This window comes from Bombyx mori, chromosome 13 (genome assembly GCF_030269925.1).
Source record: "Bombyx mori chromosome 13, ASM3026992v2".
Classification (NCBI taxonomy): domain Eukaryota; kingdom Metazoa; phylum Arthropoda; class Insecta; order Lepidoptera; family Bombycidae; genus Bombyx; species Bombyx mori.
Window position 1 is genome coordinate 7083472 of NC_085119.1, and position 15155 is coordinate 7098626.

A 15155-nucleotide genomic window follows, 5' to 3' on the forward strand; every position below is an offset into this window, starting at 1 on the left:
CGACGATGTACTAGCGTATTTTGAAGAGGATCCCCAGCGGAGTACAAATGACGCTGATCGACGGCTTAACATCAGCCAGTCCTGTGCCTGGAAGATTATTAATAAGGCTGGATTACATCCATATCACTACAGGAAATCTCAAGAATTAACGCCCATGGACTTCTTTTTGTGGAGTGAAATTAAGAGACGTGTGTACAGAAGTGAGCCAATTAGGCTCGAATGATTAAAACAGCCCATATTGGACGCTATTCAGGAAGTGAAAAGACAGAGAAGCGTACTTCTCTCGTTAAAAACAATTTAATGAAACGAGCCCGTCTGTGTGTTGACAATGGCGGTGGACATTTCGAAGGACAATTGAAATACTTGTAAGTTTAGTAAATAATACCTATGTAAATAATTATTGTAAATAGCACCTGATTCTAACTTCACAAATATGCCAAAATTTCTCTTTTCTTTTAGTACAGAATACCTTATTTTATTTTAATATTTGTTTATTGTTTTCTAATCACATACGTATTTAATTAATTGTAGAAAGGTAATTTTGCCGGTCCTAAGCCCGGATGAATATGAAGGAGAGGTTAGAATTTAGAAAATTAAATAAAGTAGGTAACTACATCACATGTTCTTTTGTTTCATTTTATTGTCTAAGGCTACCTTCGTCACAAGTGCGACAGTACGAATGCGAATGAGTAGGATGGAATACCATCGATGAAGTTCAATGAACTAATGAATGGATTGTAAAATAATATGTCCATGATTTCAGTGAGATTTTTTACAATAAACAAATGATAATAACTTTGCTATTTAAAGGTATTATGAGATTCTTCCGTCACATATGTGATAATAATATCTTCCCTAATATGTCCTTAAAATTTTTGTACTAGTTAAAAAATAATGGTGTATAAATCTACAGTTATTTTTACGGATGTTCCGTTATAACTACTGAACCATGCATCCGATTGACTTGAAACTTGGTATCCATGTAGAAAATACATGTACTTAATGAATAGGCTAATATTTATATGAGTGTTGGACCACCTACACCAGTTGCGGGGGCGTTAATGATGAGAATGTTTGTGGGGGTGAGAAATAATAATGTTAATTTTAAATGCCCAGCGAAGCGTTTGGGTACAGCTAGTCAGACTTTATGTTAATAAGACTTAGGGTCGAAGGTGGCGGGTGCGGGGGCGCCCGGTACTCGACTGTCGGTCCGGTGGTGGGGCGGTGCAAGGTGGCTCCTGTGCGCCGCCCACGGTGTATCTCCCGAAATGACGTCCTTCGGGATTTTCCCGGAGATGAAATCCCGTCTTATCATCAGGACGGGTACCGGCGAAGGCGGACTTTCGGCGCGCACTGCGGTACCGTAGGTCTGGTGTAGCCGGTGTGGTGGAGCTCGATGGGGTTTAGTCGGTAGTCGTTCTGCGGGGCAAGTGCTTCGCGCGCCTTTTTCAAGGCGTAGTCTCTTGCGAGGAATTCGGGGAGGTGGAGGACCTTCTGGTCCCCCTCTTCCTCTCAGGAGGCGCCGGAGTCCGACATAACCCGGTTCGTAACCCCCCCGGACCGGGTATCCGTAAATTGATTCCCCAGTGTTAATTCATCTTTACAAATAGGGTCGCAAAAATTATAGTATTTGTACTTAACATAAAAGCATTTTTTACCAAAATTCTAAAGATATCATTCTTTGAAAAATCGACTAATGTTTTGTTTTATAAATAGGTAGGAATAGAAGAGGGCAAGAATTCATGGAATGTGGCACTGGAAGCCACCAGAAGCGGCGGCTGGCTCGCAATAGACGTTGGCGCTTCTCCATTTACGACTGAAATACAAACCTTTATTTCGGAATTCGTCGCCACGCCTGTAAGTTTTTGCTAGACATACATATGCATCGGCGATGTAAATTATAATTTCAATTTGTAACAGAAATTCCCATGACTTTGTTTCTATAAATTGTGGGTATTGTTATAGGTAAATACCTACTTCAGTTTGTACTTTCAATAAAGAGTACTTTCCTCTACTGAACCTTTAAAAATTCTGATTTTGCAGCCTGAAAACTTGAGCGACGACTTCCGTATGTGGATTCTTTCTGAAGATCGTGACATACCGGCTCTGTTGTGTAATGCCTGTATCAATGTTATACTCGAGGTAAATATACTAAAGGAACTAACTATACTAGAGGAAATAAATGGAAATGTTGTCAGGGTTTGTTTTCGAATTATGCATTTCCGTTCCAGACGCCGGAAGGCGTTAAGAATAATATAATGAGCACGTTGGCCGCGTGGGGGAACTATGAAGCTGAACCGAATATCGTGCGCTTACATGCTTCACTCGCCGTATTCCACGCTCTCGTGCAAGAACGACAAGCCTATATACCACAAGGTTAATTATATATTATTTAGTATGCACTTCATAGCTTTACTAATAAACAGAAGGGTAATAAAAAATAAAATTCTAAAAAGTTTCAAATAATCACATTTTCATTATTTTATGTTGAATTTTGATTAATAAAATGTAACGCGCTGGGGTTCGGCATAAATAAAATTCTACCGAAGTGTAAAATTAAAACTGTATTTATCACTTAGAACACTTAAAACACTTAACGAACACTTTAAAATTCTCAATTTACTTCTTCCACTTTGCTTCGAGTTATCCGTTCGCTGTTTCGCTTCGAGCAGCTTGTCGATACGACATCCCTAGAATTATCAAGAACATTCCTCACAAGTCGAGTATTTTCGATGTGTGTTTCCGCTGTCTGACAAGAGATAGCGTTGTACTTCTCGAGCGTTCTAAATGTTACTATATCCTTGGATATTCGTTTCGGTTATTCGGCGATAGATGACGTTACTCTTACCGGCGTAACAGTAAAATAATTAATTTGTCGCATTATATTCTCAGTTCCGTAAGTTTGTCAATGGTCATGTCACGTTGGCCAGGCTGGAGCCGGCGGTACGGTTGGGAGTGGGGCGAGGTGCGAGCGTGCGCGGGCGCGGTGCGACGCGCGGGGACGGGCGGCGCGGCGCTGTGGGGCGCGCTGTACGCGAGCCGCGTGTCGGCGCCGCACGACCGCCGCGCGCTGCAGTCCCTGCGGCACCACGCCGCCCGCCCCGACCTGCTGCCGCTGCCGCTGCCGGCCACCAGCAAACTGCAGGTACATCGACCGACTAAAAACAACTGAAATCAGACTCTGACTTAAAAAAAACGTGTGGCACTCGGGAACTGCCGCGGTAAAACTATTGCGTAGCATTTTTTATCAACTTATGCAATTATAATTAGACAATGATAATTTAATATTAAAACAATAATAAAACAAGACCACGCTATATTAAACATTAATAAAAGCAAAACCTTAACTGTCTCCTTCACACTCATAAGCTAGACCGCGCGAAAGAGAGATGGGCAGACTTTTCATTATGCGCATGCAGCGTGACGTCACGCCACGCGCTTATTCACAAACACTACACAAGCGCAGCGTGTGAATGTGTTGAGCGACGATAACCGCTTAATATCAGGTGGGCCGTTCGCTCGTCTGCCTGCAAAGGCAATAAAAAAAGCCTAGAAGTATTTACTACCTTTAGTATTAATATTAGTATTTACCTCTCGAAAATTATCAATTATAAATAATTATGGCGAGTAACCTTAGAAATATTTAATTATGACTCGCGCAAACCTTAGAAGATACTATGTCGTATCAGATTTATTAAAAAGATTAGCTACATCAAAGCCCTCTGTAAAATGGATTACCGTAGCCAGAACTAATGCATTGACAAGCTATATCCATTTATTTTCTTCGATCTTGGGACTCATACACATAATTAAAGATACTTTTACGATTTAATCTCAAGTTTCTTAGTGTCCATTATATTATTTCGGTCACGTTTCGAATATTTACAGATTTCGGTGTCACGCCAAAACAGAATCGTAAAAGTAGTTTTAATTAGCCCAATATACATATGTACTTATATTGTTGCAGGCCTACGTCTCATTCTTCGACAAGATGTCGGATGTGGATTCGCCTCAACTGCTAGGCCTGCCCGACAACTGCGGACTGGCCCGAGAAAGAACCGCGGCCAACGATATTATAATTGGATTAAAAGGTTCCGAGAGCTTTATTGGCATCATACGAACGTATAAGCTACTTTATCAGCACTTCACCAAATATGTTAAAAAATTAAAAATTAATCATAAGAATGAACTAATTACATAAAAATAATATTTATGAATTTAGAAATAAAGTTTATTTGTATAGCTATTATTATATATTTGATTCAATTGTTTAATACATTTAAATAGATATATGATTAAATAGATTGTAATTTAAATAGATATTAATTTATCATTAAGTAGCTAAAAATATAAAATTTAAAAAGTTTAATGATTATATGGTTTTAAGTAGGCTTGATATGATGGTGTGTTTTTATTTTTATTTTTCGTGCAGAATATATTTATTTTGTTGAATACTAATGTATTTCTTGACGCAGAGCTGAACACAACTGTCAGTCCAATGGAGAAGTCGAACAGTGTCGCTTCACTCAAAAGTTTGCTGGCGCTGTGGAAAAAGCTTATGGCCGGGAGCCCCCTCCTCAAATCAGATTATGTAATTGAAGAGGTGATCATTCTTTAATTAAATATTAATCGAGCACCGACTTTTGTTCAGACGGTTAAAACTGAATATTTTTTATGCTCGACAATCAATCACCCTATGTAATATGTAAATATAAAACGCGAATACAATTTCAAGAACTTTGTTGTCATAACAATATTGAAGAGCAAAACGTTTCTATATAGCTCTATGATGTAATTGATGTGGAAAATTGTTATAAATGTTGAAACAATTCATTTCGTTTTTTATTCTAAGTCAATGAAGCCTGCCCACTTTTGCCGAGCAGCATGCATTTCTGTTTGATGAGTGGAGCAGCTGCTATGCAATAAATACTTCTTCTGTAAGTGGGACTTCAACCTCATGTTATATGACGTTTTATAACCAGGAGGACCGCCAAATCGCTCACAGATCAATTAAATAAATAAAATATATTTATGTCGTTGTATGTGTTATCAACGTAGAGAGAATTGGTATCATTTAGTTGTGATGACAGAAGGAGCGTCAGGGCTGGTGGGCCGCGGCGTGCGGCGCGGAACTGCACGACGCCCGCCGCGCCGCACGCGCCGTGCACGCCGCCCTGGCGCAACGCGCACGCAGCGGCGCGCCCCTGCACAAGGTCAGAATCTAACTTATTACGGCCTTTATCTTTTTTTATTTTTTTCATTGCTTAGATGGTTAGACGAGCTCACAGCACCACCTGGTGTTAAGTGATTACTGGAGCCCATAGACATATACAACGTAAGTGCGCCACCCACCTTGAGATATCAGTGCTAAGGTCTCAGTATAGTTACAACAGCTGCCCCACCCTTCAAGCCGAAACGCATTACTGCTTCACGGCAGAAATAGGCGGGGTGGTGGTACCTACCCATGCGGACTCACATGAGGCCCTACCACCAGTAATTACGCAAAGAGGATGGCCCATTTTAGGCCCAAAGCGGACAATAGATTATAGAAAAAATACTTAGTGCATTAATTTTGTCATAAATAAATATGCATTTACTTTCTTGCAAATAAGCGCCACTATAGTTTACAATAAGTAGTTTAAAAAAAGTAACTCTATTGAAAAAACAAGGATTTTTATTTTTGCGAGAAAAATATTGCCAGCTTCAAATCCTTTTACGTATGAAGTAAATTATTTGAGTATATAAATAAAACATATAAATAAATAATTTTAAGTATTATCATTAATCAATCGATTTTAATGGATTTTAATGGAACATCGAAGACATACACATTGGACTTTAACTTGTAACTATACTTGAGACCTTAGAACTTATATCTCAAGGTGGGTGGCGCATTTACGTTGTAGATGTATGTGGGCTCGAGTAACCACTTAGCAACACCAGGATGGCTGTGAGCTCGTCCACCCATCTAAGCAATAAAAAAAACTTTACTAGTATTGTTATTTAAATATGTACAACAAAAACAAAAACATAAAAAATAATGTGTACTCGTAAAAAAAAGATTAAGATATAAATCAATTATCGGTTATTTAAAAAAATAATCGATATATGAATTTCATGTAATTATTTTTCTTTATACTGTCAACACTGAGTTTAATCTGACTGACTGACACTTCGCTTGCTGCTTGTGGTGTTGTGCTTGCGTACAAAATGGATGTGTTTTGATTTTTCTTCGATTTATTTTACTTTTATCAATAACGTTTCATACTACGACTAAAAAACATTGTGTGAATTGTGGTTTTACCCTGACCGAGATTTAAAACCGTGTATATGCTCTCCTTTGCTATTTTTAGATGATACTAATTGTGTATGAAGATGAAGAAAATATAGATATTTAAAGAATTAAGTGTGTTTTTATACCCTATTGGATAAAAATACATTAGGAACATCTTAAACATTAAGAAAAGAAAAGTTCTTGAAGTATCTCACAATCCGACACTTAATTATATAGAAAATTAACCTCAAAACGAGTTTTTATTTTTATTATATTTTTTATAATAGTGGCGTCAATTTCAATATATTTTTTAGATATCCAATACATTTAAGAATTTGAATCAGTACATTTTTAACGTAATATTTGATGTCCATCTTGGGCCTAGCACACTATGGAGAGTGGGCAATCCCCTTTTGCGGGTTTAATTTTTTTATTACACGATGTTATCTATTTGTAGATGAACATTAGGAATAATAAATTTAATAAACAAGGATTCCACATGATCACGACTGCTCTGCCAAGAGTAACCGACTCTGATGACGATTAAGAGAAAATACGTCTCGTTTCTTGTAATAGTTAACCGAATCCCTGTTTCCAAACTCAAAGTTTAGCTTAGTCAATTGTACGTACATATATTTATGTGTGTGCATTCTGTATATGTATACAGTAGATTTAAACAGTCATAATCTGTCAAATCGTCAAATCTTCAGACAATAGCAACAGTTAATTTTTATTTACTGGCATCAAGCGCGTTATTTCTACTTAGTCTTACTGTGTATATATTTGCTGTATCTGTTGTCGCACAGTTAGTTTCATGATAAATTAATCTAATACGTTCAAAATATGTTTTGTAATATTAAACATGAGCTCGGTATCCAGGTCCCAGACGAATGGCAACTGCTATGGCTCGGACCGGACGCTCCCGACGCTTACATCAAAGAACTCTGTCATCGAGTTCGGTCCGCATTAGAAAGATTTGAAACGTTGACCGACGAAATGCCAAAAGGTAATGTGAACTGTATCATCCTGTGAACCACTCGACTGTAGAGAGAGGGAGAAAACAAGTTGCACGCATAACTTTTTTAAGCTATTGCATAGCTTTTATCGCGGGCTTGAGCGCGGCGACCGAATCAAGAAATTCCGTAACGAAAATAAAACCTGACACCCCACTTCCATTTTATTATTGTTTTAATATTAAATTATTATTGTCTAATTATAATTGCATAAGTTGATAAAAAATGCTATGTAATAGCTTTGCCGCGGCAGACCCCAAGTGCCACACGTGTTTTTTTTATTTTCTTTTACATTGTACGTCTTGCCATATAACAGTGGCCCGTAAATATAAATGACATAAAAAAAAATTGAATATGTTTCGTGAACAGAAGTGGACCTCCGCTCGTTCCTGCGTCCATCGCGAGTGGTGTGGGCGCTGCTCGTGCGCGCCGCCGAGGGCCGCAACTGCTCCGTCGATACATTAATGCTTGCCGCTAAGTGGAACTGTCCAGAGGGTAAATTTATGATTGCTGATTTTCCGCCTTGGAGCCGGCACTGGGTGAAACTTTTTTTTTCTCACCTAGTCATTGATAGCCTAAGGGGCTATTCTAACTTCGGGCGGACTGGTGAGCTCACAGGCTCAACCTGAGAGAATTGCTAACATTAACCCTAGCAAGAGCAGTGCTTCGCTGAATCGCTTTATTGGGGGTAGGACCTATTGTGAGTCCGCACCGGTAGGTACCACCACCCTATATCTGCGTGACAAAATAATGCATTGCGGTTTGAAGGATGGGGTAATTATTGTAACTATACTGAGACCTTAGAACTCATATCTCAAGGTGGGTGGCGGTATGTGAGCTGTGAGCTCGTCCACCCATCTATGCAATAAAATAAAATGAATCTACCACCGGATCGGAATCGCGACTCATTGAGAAGATACAGTGAAAAATTCAGTGGGTTCGTGAAACTAAGCTAGTTGTGCCGCTCACAGAGAGCCCGGCCGGGGACAGCGTGCGGCTGCGCGGCGTGCAGCTGAGCGGGTGCGAGTGCGGCGCCGCGGGCGTGCAGCCGGCCCCGCCCCGCGCGCCGCCGCACCGCCCCGCGCCCCCGCTGCACGTGCGCTGCGTGTCCACGGTATGCAACAAACGAGAGAGAGAGAGAGAGAGAACATACTTTATTGCCCACCAAAACCCATAACATCAGAAAACAGTTAACAAGCAGATACGTTTTACGATTTATTTAATATATACTAGTGATCCCCCGGTAGTCAAAATCCGACTATAATTAATTGAAATTATAAGTTGATTCTATTGTTAAAAACTAAGTATCATATTTCTATAACCACAGATTTCGCCAAGACTACACTTTAGACAAATATTTATAATGACAATAAAATATTTAATCTATTCTCAATTCGACCTCAGGCTATAAGCAATAAGAAAAGTTTGACAATAAACAAAGAGTATGCATGCGTGTGTATGTCAAATACATGGTAGTGTGTGTGTGATGTTTCTTTTTATTGTTTTACGCATTTTTTATGCATAATTAAAAAAAATTAACATTCTACACTCCTTCTCTATATTCACTATAAGTGAGGGAAATTTCATATTCCTCCGTCCGCGCAATTTTCGTAAAAAGGGGTACAAAGTTTTTGCTTCACATATTAATATATAGATAGTCTAACATTTAAAAAAATCCTTTTGAATAACAGTCCAATAATGGCAACATTAAAAAACTTTGAGTTTCATAAATTCTTTAAGAAGAGAAGGTCAATCTCGGACAAAACTTCACAAGCTAACTTACTTTAATATACCATAACACCTACATATAGGTCCACACTGTTTTTACAAGGTGGCAGGCTAATTGACAGAAATCTGTGACTGGCACCCATGGACATTCACAATAGACTGTATACCTTCGCTAAACGCATTTATTTGTAGCAAAGCATAACACTGTGACTTTAATTTATAGTTCCAGTCTGAAGACCAGCAAAGCTCTTAAATATTAGAACATATTAAATGTATATAAGTAAAATTCGATGTACCTATGCTTGTTACCTTTTTATGCATTTCCAAATCGTTTGTTCGATTGTGATCAGATTTTGTACACTTTTTTTTCGGTACCTATTATAGGAACCGCGAGAGGTTATTCTAGATTCACCGAGCTAGTAGGTGAGCTCACGGGGCTCAAATCGGGAGTGTTGCTAACGCTGGCCCTAGCGAGAGCCGTGCTTCGCAGAATCTGTCACCGGATCGGAAACGTGACCCACTGAGAAGATCCGGCGAGAAACTCAGTGGGCTGTGTATATGGGTTAATTTACTCGTCGAGCTCTTCGTCGCAAGCAACGGGTTCGACGAGGACGGTGACCGGTGCTTGTGGTACATAAAAGCACCGTTAATGGCTCGGGAGGGTCCGTAATGACGTGTTTAGGGCTTTCGTACAGTTACCGGGTAGATTTTTATGATATTCGTAGTACCGGCGACATGCGATAGTTGGTGCACGGATAGTTTCTTGATATTTATGTTTTATCTACAATTAGATAAATGCGAGTACATGTTACAATTACCGTAATATAACGCAAATCTAAATATAGGTATAATAATATTAAAATAAAATAACTAAACTGAATCCCATACTAAAATATTATAATTTTCAAGAAAGTTTAAGATAATTTTTTTCAGCACGAAGATAGTAGTCTGCTGGCGGAAGGTGTGCTGGAAGTGCCCGTGTACTCGAACGAGAGCAGGGAGGAGCTCGTGTTCGAGATGCGGGTGCCGCTCGCGAGATCGTTCAGCGCTGAAACCGCGACACTACACACGGTCGCTATGTTCATCGGACCAGTTGATTGAATAAAATATATCACAATTTTCTACTTGCACAAGTTGACTTCAACGCACTCAGTAAATGTTAAGCATTAGTAAGCGCACCACGTGTTTGATTTTAAATAATAAATAACGTATTTGATTGTTTTCATTTCTTACCTATCCATTCCTGTCTATCTTTTAAGGGTCCTGTGTAATGAACAAAGGGTCGCATTAATAATTTATTTGTTAAATTCATAACTGAACTTCGTTTTAGAAACAAATATAAAAAAAGAACAAACAAATAGGGACAAATACAGTAATAGTAAGATCGCTGTTAGAGAAAGGGATACAAGTAAAAGAATCATCAAGTATATCTGTGAAAACGAATATTTTATTAATTTTGATTCGTGACAGGCTTACGACACACCTGGTGTTAAGTTGTTACTGGAACCCATAGATGTCAACAATATAATGCCTCCACCAACCTCGAGACATTAGTTCTAATTCTCAGTTTTACAGTACATCAGCGCCCCGCCCTTCAAACCAAAACGCATTATTGCTTCACTGCAGCAATAGAAAGATTAGTGGTACCTATCCCTGAAGGTTCACAAGACCCTCTACTACCAGTAAACTTAACATAAAAAATAAAATCTAATATACTAGTATTGCTCCTTAAAAAGATTCTTGATAGTACAATTAGTTGAAGTGAAAACTATTGAATAATTTAAATATGTTACACTTGAGGGTCGTAGTGACTATGATAAAAGTTTTATGACCAAGTAAAATGTTAGAAACAAGTGTTGGTTTTACGTCTACGAAACCTTCAGATTCTATCGAATTTTTTATTGTTTTTAAAGAAACTTCTTCTAATAGTATATGTCTACACAACTTATGAATGTAGGCTACCTAAATAATCATATGAACATGATAAATGCGCGAAACAAACAAACGAAAGCATCGTTAATTAACATTAATAAATGTATAAAACAGTAGATTCCACGCAGATACCGCATTGAATTATGAAAGAAAGAAAATGAAAGGAGGAACTAAAGGATAGTAATAAATTATAAAAAAACAAATCAAATTTCATATACGCTGTTAGTTTTCCGAAGCCCTTAAGCAGATAAGGGTATCTTAATAAAATACGAAAATAATTGTCCTGTATAATTTCGTATTTAAGAGCAGCTCGTTAAAGATTTTAATTGTCATTTAATAATTGAGATTTTTTGATAACATTAGGAATCACTTCTGCCCATAGTTCCTCATTTGGATTTCTAACTACGGGTCTTATCACTATCCAACATCCCAAGGCTCGTAGTTTCAGCTGACTCGACATCCATCCGTAGTTGTGATATCCTTAATGCTTAAACTAGGGACTTATTACACTTCCTCATTTCTTTTTTTTTTTTTTGTTATGTTTGAAGTATTACTGGTGGCCCGGAGGCCTTTCCAGTTTCACCAGGACAGGTGGGCGAGCAAAGGCTCAGCCAGGAGGGGTGGGATTTGCTAACAGCTACCCGAGCGCCTCCGAAGGAGACCTAACAGCTCAAGAGTAGCTGCTTCGCGAATGAATCTACTACCGGATCGGAATCGCGACCCGCTGAGAAGATCCGGCGAGAAACTCAGCGAGCTGATTCATGGGTTAGGTTGCACGGCGAACTCTTTGTCGAGTTCGACGAGTACGATTACCGAGGTCCCTAAGCCTGCTCCTAGTGTTGGAGCTGAAGGCGTCTAATGCCAAGGTTATTGGATCTGATGGATCCGTAAGGACGTGTCTAGGGCGTCGACGGTGACTGGCTCCTGCGTGATCAGGATTCGGGGAGTAGTCAGCGGCGGCAACGATAAGGCGATTATCATGACGCATAGCCTTATCGAAGTACCGTTCCGACGCTGACTTCATGTATTTCTGGATAGATTCGAGGCCCAGGTCGTCGTGTAGGTCAACGTTCCTCACGAACCACGGAGCTCCGACGGCTAACCTGCAAAAGCGGGATTGTAGAAATTGGAGGGTGTCTATGTGTGTGCGGGCCGCGTAAGCGAACACCACACTCGCGTAAGTCATGACGGGCCTTATGCAAGTTTTGTAAAGTGTCACCTTGTTCCGAAGAGACATTTTACTCCGCTTACAGATCATGGGGGGGACATTGTTCTTGCAAGCGAGCACACCTCTTATTTCGATTTATCATTTTTCTGTCAATAATCATGCCAGCATGTGTAGTGAAGTGGTGCAGGAGCCATTCAAGGTTAAAATGCCCAGGGATCACTTTTCACTAGTAAGTAGTAGCAAAATTATAATTATTATAATTATATTTAATGATTTGCAAATATTTTTTATTAGCAAACAGATAGTTAACGCTATGCAGAATGACGTCAGTAAATTTTTGATTGTATTTTTATCTTCTTGTTGAAATATTGAAAAAGATATCGATAAAATATATTTTTTTATAAAATAGGTTTATTTATTGTGATAATTTTATAACGATAATGTATTTTGCATAATTTTTCTTTCAGTTTTCCTGCTGATGCAATTCGGCAAAAAAAGTGGATAGCTGCAGTGAAGTTGGAAAGACAGGAATATGACTGGATGCCTGTAAAAACTAGCAGAGTATGCTCTATTCATTTTGATAAAAAAGATTTTTACAAATCATTAAAAGGTTTATACAATGTTACACAAAACTGCAGTAACAATTTGTACAGTAAGTACTTACTGTTTTATTATTAAAATAATTATATTTATTATCTAATCTGAAATGAAACTGTTTTTTTTTACGCAGATGATTCGTTTTGAAGAAACATCAACATCTTCAAGGAATACTACAGAAAATGAATACAACAATAATGAAAGATTACAGTCGGTGTGTAATGCCGGTCCGGCTTTTTAAACTTGTGAGAATTACTATAGTATTGAAAATAATAAGTTCATTGTTTAGTCGAATTAAAGCATGTTTAATTTTTTAGGTTGATAACAATTCATTTTTTGCAAATTTTAAAGTAGAATATAACGATGGCGCGGCAGAGGAACCAAGAAAAAAAATATTTGAAGATAATCTTGTTTCAAATGAAGTCAATACTTTTGAAGATAGAGGTTCATCCGTTACGCCGATAAATATACCATCATCAGATATTGAATCTGCACTGAATACACCTAGAACACACATGTTAAAACATAAACTACGAAAAAAATCTATTTTGGCAGTGAAACGACTATCACAGATCAGAAATCTAGAACGCAGAAATAAAAGATTAGTTGTGAAGAATATTTCACTTAAAAATATTTTATCCCAATTGAAGAAAAATGGATTTGGCAATACCGCAGAAAATACTGCATGTAATGAATTTTTTGATGATATCGTTTTAGCCCTACAAAGGAAAAAGTCAAAAGATGGACGAAGTATCGTAAAGTTTACACCAGCCATTAAAAAATTCGCTTTGACGCTAAACTTATTATTCACCAGCAGGATATAAATATGTGAGACGACAGTTGCTTTCATCTCTTCCTCATCCGTCAACCTTATCTAAATGGTACCAATCCATAGATGGAAAGCCAGGCTTTACCGAAGAAGCATTCGCAGCTTTAAAGTTAAAATACTCTAGATACTAAATAGTGGGCACATTTGCAGAAACTCAAAAATGTCCAAGACAATATTGGATTGCATTTTGGGAATAAGTTATCAAATCGGCATATAGAGTTCCGAAATAATATAATGAACATGAAACTAGCGACTCAAACTTTAAGTCAAAGTGTAGCTGATGTGATTAAGTTTTGTTCGCAGCAATTAAGCATGCCTGATTTCAAGACACATGCAACTGCTATCTTTTTAGAAACGTTTAATAACCTCTTTGATATACTAAACGCAAGATCACTTTCTGAAAAGGGGTTTAAACACCCTTTTTCGGTTGAACAAAAAGAAACACTATACAATATTCTGGATGTAAGCGAAAAACATATAAAAAATCTCCAAATCATTGTGCAGTCCAAAAAAAACTCAAACAGTAAATGGACAAAGAGTAACGGTATATACCAACTCCTTAAAACCAGTGACCAAAACTCAGTCTAAAACTGGATTTCTAGGTCTTCTTATTTGTATTTCTAGTTTTAAATTACTTTTTGCTCGCTTAGTAGAGGCACAAATATTGAAATTTATTTTACCTTCCAAATTTAGCCAATCAATCGCAATCGCGGTCGTTGCAACAATAACCCAAACGCCTGTCAATTTATGGGAATATATGAAAATACTTTAATGAACTTGAACCTCAGCTCTAAATTCACAGGCAACAGCATATCATTAGAGGATATTCCAATTCTAAATTGCTCTTCGGTAATCAATAACACCACTCCTGGCTTTAGAAATAATACAGACAGTGCTAGTTACTCTACTGCAGCAGGTGAGAGTAAAACAGAAGAAGAAAATTGCATGGAGCTATCAAACATGCTGGATGCTAGAATTTAATTGCCAGAAACTGTAGAGCAAATAGTAGGCTTTGTAACCCGAAAACTGCAGGTGAAAATCAACTCTCCAGAATGCTTATTATTACTACCTGCTAATGAAAAATTGTATTTACATAAGCTGATTAGCTTGAAAGATTTCGGTGGACTCTGGTATCAATCTGTGGTGTTGTATAAAATATGCATACGCACAGAAACACTAATAAGACAAATAATAAAAATACATGATAACGGAAAATCACTTACTCGACCAAGTAATCTGTCAGTAATATCTACGCAGTGTTTTTCTAAAATAATTGACAATGAAGATATTCTGCGCTAATTAAAAAACAGTCACCAGACAAATAATGACCATTTCATTTTTTTTATAAAATGTGTAATCGTTGAATTTCTTAGAATCCGTCTTGCGAAAAAGATTATTTTTTAATGTCTTCTAGGCAAAAACTTAATAAATTAATTATATTTCGAGGAACATACAGTTTATTAAAAAAAAAAAAATTATAAACATTATACAATTATATTGTTTTATTATTAACTTGTCCGGTCTACTTATTACATAACATCGTCCACGTTGCTATGACTCTGCTGTCATAGCTGACATTGCAGCAAGCGCATAAACCAATCCCTGCTTTCGTTT

General features: G+C 37.8%; 1 protein-coding gene and 1 long non-coding RNA gene across 2 annotated transcripts in view; both read left to right on the top strand.

Annotated features, from left to right (window-relative positions):
• LOC101738046 (cytoplasmic dynein 2 heavy chain 1) overlaps positions 1-10240 on the top strand; it is an 88851-nt gene extending 78611 nt beyond the window's left edge. The window contains exons 65-75 of the mRNA XM_038014778.2: positions 1717-1857; positions 2044-2142; positions 2232-2376; positions 2931-3145; positions 3968-4091; positions 4476-4603; positions 5091-5213; positions 7154-7280; positions 7657-7782; positions 8259-8401; positions 9949-10240. Of these exons, the coding sequence (XP_037870706.1) occupies positions 1717-1857; positions 2044-2142; positions 2232-2376; positions 2931-3145; positions 3968-4091; positions 4476-4603; positions 5091-5213; positions 7154-7280; positions 7657-7782; positions 8259-8401; positions 9949-10116 (1539 nt within the window). The 3' untranslated portion in view covers positions 10117-10240. The remainder of the gene's footprint in view (positions 1-1716; positions 1858-2043; positions 2143-2231; positions 2377-2930; positions 3146-3967; positions 4092-4475; positions 4604-5090; positions 5214-7153; positions 7281-7656; positions 7783-8258; positions 8402-9948) is intronic.
• A 1713-nt stretch (positions 10241-11953) lies between these two features.
• LOC134199965 (uncharacterized) lies at positions 11954-15033 on the top strand. Its single transcript, XR_009974669.1, has 4 exons — positions 11954-12344; positions 12583-12767; positions 12846-12926; positions 13030-15033. It is a non-coding gene; the product is annotated as an uncharacterized LOC134199965 (long non-coding RNA).
• The last annotated feature ends 122 nt before the right edge of the window (positions 15034-15155 follow it).